We start from the raw sequence: 10,524 nt of genomic DNA, 5'->3' as shown, positions 1-10,524 counted from the left end.
AAGACCAAGGAGCTCTCCAAACAGGTCAGGGACAAAGTTGTGGAGAAGTACAGATCAGGGTTGGGTTATAAAAAAATATCTGAAACTTTGAACATCCCACTGAGCACCATTATATCCATTATTTAAAAAATGGAAAGAATATGGCACCACAACAAACCTGCCAAGAGAGGGCCGCCCATCAAAACTCACAGACCAGGCAAGGAGGGCATTAATCAGAGAGGCAACAAAGAGACCAAAGATAACCCTGAAGGAGCTGCAAAGCTCCACAGCGGAGATTGGAGTATCTGTCCATAGGACCACTTTAAGCCGTACACTCCACAGAGCTGGGCTTTATGGAAGAGTTGCCAGAAGAAAGCCATTGCTGAAAGAAAAAAATAAGCAAACACGTTTGGTGTTCGCCAAAAGCCATGTGGGAGACTGCCCAAACATATGGAAGAGGGTACTCTGGTCAGATGAGAATAAAATTGAGCTTTTTGGCCATCAAGGAAAATGTTTGGTGCAAACCCAACACCTCTCATCACCCCGAGAACACCATCCCCAGAGTGAAGCATGGTGGTGGCAGCATCATGCTGTGGGGATGTTTTTCATCGGCAGGACTGAGAAACTGGTCAGAATTGAAGGAATGATGGATGGCGCTAAATACAGGGAAATTCTTGAGGGAAACCTGTTTCAGTCTTCCAGAGATTTGAGACTGGGACGGAGGTTCACCTTCCAGCAGGACAATGACCCTAAGCATACTGCTAAAGCAACACTCAAGTGGTTTAAGGGGAAACATTTCAATGTCTTGGAATGGCCTAGTCAAAGCCCAGACCTCAATCCAATTGAGAATCTGTGGTATTTACATTTACATAATTTAGCAGACACTCTTATCCAGAGTGACTTACAGTTAGTGAGTGCATACATTTTTCATACTGGCCCCCTGTGGGAAACGAACCCACAACCCTGGCGTTGCAAACACAATGCTCTACCAACTAAGCTGCTGAGTCAGCTGGTATGACTTAAAGATTGCTGTCCACCAGCGGAACCCATCCAACTTGAAGGAGCTGGAGCAGTTTTGCCTTGAAGAATGGGCAAAAATCCCAGTGGCTAGATGTGCCAAGCTTATACCCCAAGAGACTTGCAGCTGTAATTGCTGCAAAAGGTGGCTCTACAAAGTACTGACTTTTGGGGGGGTGAATAGTTATGCACGCTCAAGTTTTTTTTTTTTTTTTTTTGTCTTATTTCTTGTTTGTTTCAAAATCAAAAATATTTTGCATCTTCAAAGTGGTAGGCATGTTGTGTAAATCAAATGTTACAAACCCCCCAAAAATCCATTTTAATTCCAGGTTGTAAGCAACAAAATAGGACAAATGCCAAGGGGGGCGAATACTTTCGCAAGCCACTGTACAAGTCATTTAATATGGCAGGCTAGTGAACTTTGTAAGTCACAGTACAGCGGTAAGGATGAGAGGTATAAGATGGGCATGTACATTTTCAGTTTACTGTTGAACTCTACCAATCTAGATTACATTAAATCCATTGCGTATGATATTTGCATAGTTCTTGGTATCATAATTAACTCAATGTTGGTGAAGATCAGCTTAGATGAACTACAGAGTCAAATAGAACATTTGAACACTATTACAGAGGAAAAACAATTCAACGTCGATGTTTTGGAGTCCTGAAAACTCAGAGGAGGACTTTGGGAAAGAAGCACTTTGGGGGAAAAAGCTAAATCACCATTCATTGAGTGTTTTGAAAAAATCAGGAAGCAGGCCCTCGAAGACATTGTCCATTGCACTGATAAAAAACAGTTTACAAACTAATTTCCTTCCTGTTTTGACTTGATGACAGGAGAAGCACAGAGATTCTCGTCCTACAAAATCAAGTCAGAATCAAAAAAAGCACAGCAGTGAGTGAGGCTATGTTTAAAAATACTAAGAAGTTATACTTTGAATATAAAAAAAAAAACATAGATGTACAGTGTATAGTGTATAGCTAAATTGCACCATTTGTATTATAGTTTATGAGAGAGTCCTCTGTATAGAAATCCAGAAGAAGCTATCAAAAAACAATTTCTAACTCGTAGACACATGGCAGAAAGAAAACCGGGCGCCTAAGTTGCGCGTGCAGGTGTTCTAAGAAATACAAAATAATTTCCCTGAATAACAACCCATGCAGAAGCATTAAACCGGCGGCCCAGTTGAATTAACCTGATGCACAGAAAGATCTAGAATCCCTCCAGTATTCAGTGAGTGTAGCTATTGGAGATGTTGTTTGTACATTTCCAAATACAAGCTGTTGGCTCAACTCATCCATACAGTACATTTTTACATCTACAGGCAGTGAAATATATTTTCATTATGAGTAAAACTCAGATTAAAGATAACTTTGCTGTTCTAGTCGGAGTCCAGGCTACACCTTCCAACACGCCACAATGTTTTTAAATTTATTTATTTAGATTAATACAACTATACTGAACAAAAATATAAACGCAACATGCAACAATTTCAGCGATTTTACTGAGTGACAGTTCATGTAAGGAAATCAGTCAATTGAAATAAATTAGTTAGGCCCTAATCTATGGATTTCACATGATTGGACAGAGGCGGAGCCATGGGTGGGCTTGGGAGGGCATAAGCCCACCCACTGGGGAGCCAGGCAGAGCCAATCAGAATGAGTTTTTCCCCACAAAAGGGCTTTATTACAGACAGAAATACTCCTCAGTTTCATCAGCTGTCCGGGTGGATGGTCTCAGACGATCCCTCAGGTGAAGAAGCCGGATGTGGAGGTCCTGGGCTGGCGTGGTTACACGTGGTCTGCGGTTGTGAGGCCGGTTGGACGTACTGCCAAATTCTCTAAAACGACGTTGGGAGGCGGCTTATGGTGGAGAAATGAACATTCAATTCTCTGGCAACAGCTCTGGTGGACATTCCTGCAGTCAGCATGCCAATTGCACGCTCCCTCAAAACTTGAGACATCTGTGGCATTATGCTGTGTGACAAAACTGCGCATTTTAGAGTGGCCTTTTATTGACCCCAGCACAAGGTGCACCTGTGTAATGATCATGCTGTTTAATCAGCTTCTTGATATGCCACACCTGTCAGGTGGATGGATTATCTTGGCAAAGGATAAATGCTCACTAACAGGGATGTAAACACATTTGTGCACAACATTTGAGAGAAAGAAGCTTTTTGTGCATATGGAACATTTCTGGGATCTTTTATTTCAGCTCATGAAACATGGGATCAACACTTTACATTTTTTGTCAAATTAACTAATAATTGTCTTTTGTTGAATATATATATAACTACATTCAAATCTTGTTTAACATTATCTAGTCCAATTGTGGCATGATACCACTATTGTTATCCGTTTGCGTCAGTTTCAATGGGGGACTTTTATTTTTGAAGGCGAACCGCCGATTCCACTATTGTTGCTCACGCTAATGTTGTTCACAACACACTGGTACGATTGAGAGAAAAATAAGCGCTGATGTGTTGTATTTGTTGCCTCTTTCTGCGTCTTGAAGTTCTCCAAAATAGGACGCATTGGTTGGCGAGCAAGCAGTTCAGGAAACAGATGAAATGTGATACAAATCCCAAGAAAACGGACTACATTGTAGCCGTTAAGCAATAATGTAACCAATATGTATCAAATCGCTCATCAAGAAGCGTTGCAACAGTCCTCTGGTCCAATCCATTTCTGGGAGAGGGGAGCACATTTATTTCAAACATTACAAAACAACTATGTGCCAATTTTTTAAGGAATTTCCACGAAAAATATTAATAGATTTTAGTCTGTAGGCTACACATACATAACATAGGCTATGTATTACATTTTCTAACAACAGCTGCAAATCACGTTACGTAATTTATTTTCTTACCGTCTTCGGACCCCTCTCCTGTAATGGTGTCTTCCAGAGACTGTCGGGACGGTCAGATGACCGTGAATTTGAGCTGATGTGCTGGCCAAAATCAATTGAAATGTTTTCTTCATATCATCATTATTATACATATCATCATTATTATACATTAAATTGTAAAATATATATATATATATATGAAATTAGGTATTTTGGCCATGTAGGCCTGTCCATTTTCTTTGTTTTGAAGGCTAGAAACAAAGAAAAATAGTCAATGAATAATGCAACACATTTCATATTGGTGTACAATATTTTGGATATGAGATCCTCTGTATAGGCTGCATGTATGGGCATAGGGCTATGCAAAAAGGTTGCACAATTTGTAATGCTGTGAAGCACTGGCTGCTTTCAAACAAGCACAGATGCTTTTTCTTTCTTTTTCCTTGTTTCAGTCTTATTGATCATTAATGAATGTGAAAAGATTGATAACCTGTTAATAAAACTAGCAATACCGAATGTCCCCACGTTCCCATACTGATTTAACCAATCCTGGTCTTGTAGAGATCAGACAATGATAAAAAGGAAACGAACCCAAGGGTATGAAGGAAGCGGCCGTGATTTCAGTCGCTTACAGACAGTCACATGTTTACGTTGTATTGCTCATATGACTATCGCGTTCAAAAATGACAGCTGGATCCAGCCAGCAGAATGCAGCAGGGGTCTTATTAATCATTCATTTATGTTTCTATGGGGGTTATCAACTGACTGAGTTACAGGTAAGGGTCTGCTTCAGCTCTATTCTATACAGGAATGCTGCGCAGCGCGCCATATCAGGTTATTTACATTGTAACTGCTGCTACACTCAGAGTAGAGCTCTTACAGTGTTTATACACGCGGATGTGCTACATTGTATTGTTATATTGTAACTGCTATGCTACTTGGCTACACTCACTGTTGCTATTGTAATGCCCCGTTTCGTCTTGCCCTGCCACTGAATGGACATCTGTTTTTAGCGCAATATGGAGAAGAGCCTGTCTCAAGTCAGAGATAGCATTTCTTTGGGGAGATTGTAAAATATGACGTTTTCATTCAAAACAGGATAAATATATTGTTTCAGGTGATAATAAAACAACATGTTATGTTTAGTTACTTTTTCCTCAACTTGTTTCTCTAACTTTATAGCAAGTCAAGCTAGCTTGCAAGTGCAGAGCGCCACCTAATAATTATCATCAAAAACAAACACCATTACGGTCACAATAAACTAAAACGGGAGGCAACAGTCATATAATAAAATTGTCTTAACAGCCAATGTGTATTATTTAGCTAGCTGTGCCACTAGAGATCCTGGTTCGTATCCAGGCTCTGTCGCAGCCGGCCGCGACCGGGAGACCCATGGGGCGGCGCACAATTGGCCCAGCGTCGTCCAGGGTAGGGGAGGGAATGGCCGGCAGGGATGTAGCTCAGTTGGTAGAGCATGGTGTTTGCAACGCCAGGGTTGTGGGTTAGATTCCCACGGGGGTACGCTCTGGATAAGAGCGTCTGCTAAATGACTAAAAATGTAAATGTAATTTTTTAAACGTTACTATTAAAATGGTACTTATAGGAATGGGTAATTGTTTACAAGTTGCTAGCTATCCAATAAGGCCATCACTGAAAACCACATATTTGCATCTTGTTTTGTGGTTTGGTAACCTCCTGTTTTCGGTGGTGGCTTTATGGGATATCTAGCACCTTGAAAACAATTACCAATTCCTATAAGTACTATTTTAATAGTTATGTTTCGTCTCTCTGTGTTTAATAATTTTCCTTCAATATCCAAGAGGCTGAATGTATCTCACCGGAGAAAGCATCCGAGAGAGCCGGCCCTATGTCTCTGTATGTGTTGGCCATCTATCCAATGCTGTCTGACCAAAAAAAGTATGACATTGTTGCCGCCCGTATCATTGGATGCAAGGGAAGCCAGCGAGCATTTCACCTCCCTTGATAAAAAAAAGTATAAAATAGCCAATCAGCGTCGAGCAATGGACATTATACCGGTGGAAATGTGTCCTTTGGTCTAGAGTCCAAATTTGAGATTTTTGGTTCCAACCGCCTTGTCTTTGTGAAACGCGGTGTGGGTGAACGGATGATCTCCGCATGTGTATTTCCCACCGTAAAGCATGGAGGAGGAGGTGTTATGGTGTGGGGGTGCTTTGCTGGTGACACTGTCTGTGATTTATTTAGAATTCAAGGCACACTTAACCAACATGGCTACCACAGCATTCTGTAGCGATATGCCATCCCATCTGGTTTGGGATTAGTGGGACTATCATTTGTTATTCAACAGGACAATGACCCAACACACCTCCAGGGTGTGTAAGGGATATTTTACCAAGAAGGAGTGATGGAGTGCTGCATCTGATGACCTGGCCTCCACAATCCCCTGACCTCAACCCAATTGTGATGGTTTGGGATGAGTTGGACCTCAGAGTGAAGGAAAAGCAGCCAACAAGTGCTCAGCATATGTGGGAACTCCTTCAAGACTGTTGGAAAAGCATTCCAGGTGAAGCTGGTTGAGAGAATGCCAAGAGTGTGCAAAGCTGTCATCAAGGCAATGGGTGGCTATTTGAAGAATCTCAAATATAAAATATATTTAGATTTGTTTAACACTTTTTTGGTTACTACATGATTCCATATGTGTAATTTCATAGTTTTGATGTCTTCACTATTATTCTACAATGTAGAAAATAGTAAAAATAAAGAAAAACCCTGGAATGAGAAGGTGAGTCCAAACTTTTGACTGGTACTGTAGGCTGTAATATGCCTTTTCTTCCTGGCTTGGCTTCCCTAATGATTTTACCTACACACCACTACTGGTAATGTTAAATAATACACATTATATGAGTGTTGCCTCCCGTTTACGTTTATTGTGATGGTTATGGAGTTTGTTTTTGATGATAATTATTTGGTGGAGGTCGCTAGTGACAGTGGCATCTTCAACCTAGCCTAGCTTTAAACTAGCTAGCTACTCTGCAGCGCAAGCTAGCTTGACTTGCTATAAAGTTAGAGAAACGAGTTGAGGAAAAAGTAACTAAAGAAAACATGTTTCATTATCACATGAAAAAATATATGTATCCTGTCTTGAAGGTCATATTTTGCAATCTCCCAAAATAAATGCGATCTCTGACCAGATACAGGCTCTCTGTTACAAACACTACACATGTCGGTTCAGTAGAGTGGCAGGACTCGGTGAAGATGATCTACGGCGTACTGAAATACATCACGATGTAAACCGGGCCATCAATAACTGTCTGCTGCTAGTCTTGTCTGCAACATTCACTGAGATTTGTTGCTTGAAGCTATTTCTCAATAGTTTCCTGGAAGATCGTTTTTCTTCTTCTTAATCAGTTGTTGAAGAAAGCTGTTGATGTTGATAAAGGCGTTGTGAATATCTCTGTTGTGAATTTGTGCTGAACAAACAGGTATGCCACCTCTGCAACGGAACAGTGCAGAACGGCACCGCTCTGGGCCAGTTCTGTTCCGCGGCTGCGGGTTTGATTGACGGACGCTGCTGCCTACTGCGAAAACAAAACCCCAGCAATGCTGACTACGTCATTGGGTAGGTTTTTGTGCTTTGACAACACATTACATTACATTTACAAAAATTGTTTTTTTCATACTGGCCCCCCGTGGGAATCGAACCCACAACCCTGGCGTTGCAAACGCCATGCTCTACCAACTGAGCTACATCCCTGCTGGCCATTCCCTCCCCTATACCTGGACGACACTGGGCCAATTGTGCGCCGCCCCATGGGTCTCCCAGTCATGGCCAGCTACACCAGGCTTTGTTTTGTAACCTTTAGCAGTTGATAACCTGGTGGTCCCAGTGAATTGCCCATAGGACAAATACTCAATGATTATTCACTTTATGTAATAACACATTTAGTAACATTCCACAACTGTAAGGTGGAACAACTGGTTAGTAAAATATACCAACTGATTACTTGTCTTGTAGCCAAATGTCTCATTGTCATTATGTGGCATTATGTATTTTCCCCCTAAACGTTATTCATCCCGCTCTGTTTCACACTCAGGTTGGACCTATCAAACTGTTCTCTAAGCCATGTCGAGGACCTTCAAGAGGCATCAACAGCTGCAATGATGTATGGAAAACAGACCATTTTACATTTAGGCTATAAACATGATCAGTTTGTTCCTATTTTAATACAGCCGGTGGTACTTACAGATGTATCTTCTCTTCTCTTCTCTTCTCTTCTCTCTGTTACTCTTCTTCCACAGAGATCTCTCACTGAACCCCATAGTTAACCTGAACAATTCACTGTTTCAAGGCTTCATCCAGTTGGGTTACCTGTAAGTACAACTCACTGAGCTGTCTTATCAAGTCCAATCTTGCAATGCACATTTTAATGTCCAATCAGTTCCTTATTAGAATAGAATTCACACATATTTTAATGTCCAATCAGTTCCTTATTAGAATATAATTCACACATATTTTAATGTCCAATCAGTTCCTTATTAGAATATAATTCACACATTTTAATGTCCAATCAGTTCCTTATTAGAATAGAATTCACACATATTGTAATGTCCAATCAGTTCCTTATTAGAATAGAATTCACACATATTTTAATGAGCCTATATCCTTTCTTTTTGGACCTGCAAGGGCTCTGCCTGCCAACCTGGCCTGTCCGGGAGGCAATGCATCGTGGGATAAGGTGGAGGTCAATGGGGACACATGTCATTGTGAAGGACAGAAGGACATCTGCAACCTGACTGGACACCTGTGTAAGTCACTGTCAAGGTGTTTTGCTGCATGATCGTTGTTGTTGTTGTGTTGAATGAATAAGTAGCATAGTCCTTATTTGTAGTTTATAGGACAATAACAAAAAGTGGGTACCCCGCCACTGTTTTGGTAAATAGAAGAATGGGGCTGGGGAAATGTAACCACTCTCAAATTCATAGACATAGCTATGGATGGAAGGACTGACCATCCATGATATCAAAATGATAGTTTTAACCATGTTTTGAGGTTATACAGTGTTTGTTTACAATGACTTTGTTTACAAACAATGGAGTAAACAAGCGTATATTTTGTTATAATGAGGTACCGAAGTTGAACTAAGCTCATGAGGCATTTCTAAGTTATACTCTTCAAGAATCAGTGGGTATATGTAATTCATTTAAGAAGTCAAAAAAACGTATGTGCCAATCGCAGATTGCCCCCTTTAAACTCACTTTGGGAAATTAAAAATGTGGGTGTCACCTTAGCTGTGATTCTGAATACAGTGATCTGGTATCAATATTATAGTTGGCATTGTGGTTCGTTGCGGTCATAATTTCTGTTCATAAAGTATCTTATGAGTCTATGCTTTCCCCCCATAACATTGCTTCTACAGCGTTGAACTGTCCGGAGAACTCCCTCTGTGCCCCATACGGTCCAGGCTTCTTTGAGTGTAGCTGTGTGGACGACTTCCATGGATACAAGTGTCTTCGAGAGGTCAGTTAGTACACCACGTCATCCCTGTATTAGTATTTTCGTGACAATGGCTTTAACTTCATCATCATCATCAACAACATTCATTCATATCCAATCTCTGATTGTTGGAAGACAGAATGAGCGTTAATTGCCAAGGGAACTCACAGCCTTTCAAACAAAACAACCAAACCCCCATTGTGGTGTCAATGCTATGGTAACACTGAGTCACATTGTTGTTCTCCTCGCTGTTGTTGACAGGGGAAGTTCCCTATAATCCAGGTGTTCGGGCTTCTAGGGGCCTCCACAGTCCTGGTCTCCATCCTGCTATGGGTCACCCAGAGACGCAAGGTCAAATCTGTCTGAGGTTGTACCCACTCCCCTGGTCTGAGGCCTGGTCCTGGGCCTCTATGGTTGGAAGACACTGATATTTTCCAGTGATGCCGACATGAAGAGACAGGGAAAATCTGATGCGAACAGTTTTAAAACGGACTTCTATGGAGACAGTTGGATCATGCTCTGGACCTTTATTGTTTTAATCATCCGTTTTGATGGGGTTGTTAAATCTTTGATTTATCGCCACGGATGTTAGAAGTGTTGTACCTTGCAGGCGTTTCCCTAGATCAACATCTAAGAGATAGTGGTGTTGTAAGACAATATATAACCTCACACTAATAGCCTATGTGCCAAATCATGTTTATAAAAAAAAAGTTTAGTAAGATGCTAGGGGCCAGTTTCCCGCACACAGACTAAGCATAGCCCTGGACTAAATAATGTATTTCAATAGAGATTCTCCATTGGGCGTGTTTTTAGTCCAGAACTGCGCTTAATCTGTGTCCGGGAAACCGACCCTTAAACTTGATCAATGAAGCATGAATTGTAGTAGAAGCAATAATATGCAGAATGAACTTGCATCAGCCCCCCCCCCCCCCCCCTTTTTTGGAAAACTGACAACATATCAAGATATTGATTGATTCATTACGCTATAGGGAGACATGAGCAAAATGCATTGCTTACAGACAGTACTGCAAATGTTGAATTGTTGTTGTATGTACAGATTATTAATATAATACAGTATATTATATTATTATACTGACAATATAGATATGATATACTGACAATATATACTGACCAAAAATATAAACGCAACATGTAAAGTGTTGGTCCCATGTTTCATGAGCTGAAATAAAAGATCCCTGAAATGTTC

At 40.9% G+C, this 10,524-nt stretch overlaps 1 protein-coding gene across 1 annotated transcript; it reads left to right on the top strand.

The window, feature by feature from the left end:
• Nucleotides 1–4,447: 4,447 nt before the first annotated feature.
• On the top strand, nucleotides 4,448–10,524 carry LOC311108506 (all-trans retinoic acid-induced differentiation factor-like). The gene is made up of 7 exons (XM_084151138.1): nucleotides 4,448–4,620; nucleotides 7,306–7,442; nucleotides 7,918–7,986; nucleotides 8,123–8,194; nucleotides 8,508–8,629; nucleotides 9,241–9,341; nucleotides 9,579–10,524. The coding sequence occupies exons 1-7, from the start codon at nucleotides 4,528–4,530 to the stop codon at nucleotides 9,681–9,683; spliced, it is 699 nt and encodes a 232-aa protein (XP_084007264.1). The 5' UTR covers nucleotides 4,448–4,527; the 3' UTR covers nucleotides 9,684–10,524.

This window comes from Coregonus lavaretus (assembly GCF_964263955.1).
Source record: "Coregonus lavaretus genome assembly, chromosome: 33".
NCBI lineage: Eukaryota > Metazoa > Chordata > Actinopteri > Salmoniformes > Salmonidae > Coregonus > Coregonus lavaretus.
This window is presented reverse-complemented; position numbering and strand designations above follow the sequence as displayed.

What these genes read in the sequence shown, in the direction of transcription:
- LOC311108506 (XM_084151138.1), top strand. Translation starts at nt 4,528, where the DNA reads ATGACAGCTGGATCCAGCCAGCAGAATGCAGCAGGGGTCTTATTAATC. An exon ending in GCATCAACAGCTGCAATGAT is followed by an intron (nt 7,987 to 8,122) that starts GTATGGAAAACA and finishes CTTCTTCCACAG; the next exon opens with AGATCTCTCACTGAACCCCA. An exon ending in TTCATCCAGTTGGGTTACCT is followed by an intron (nt 8,195 to 8,507) that starts GTAAGTACAACT and finishes TGGACCTGCAAG; the next exon opens with GGCTCTGCCTGCCAACCTGG.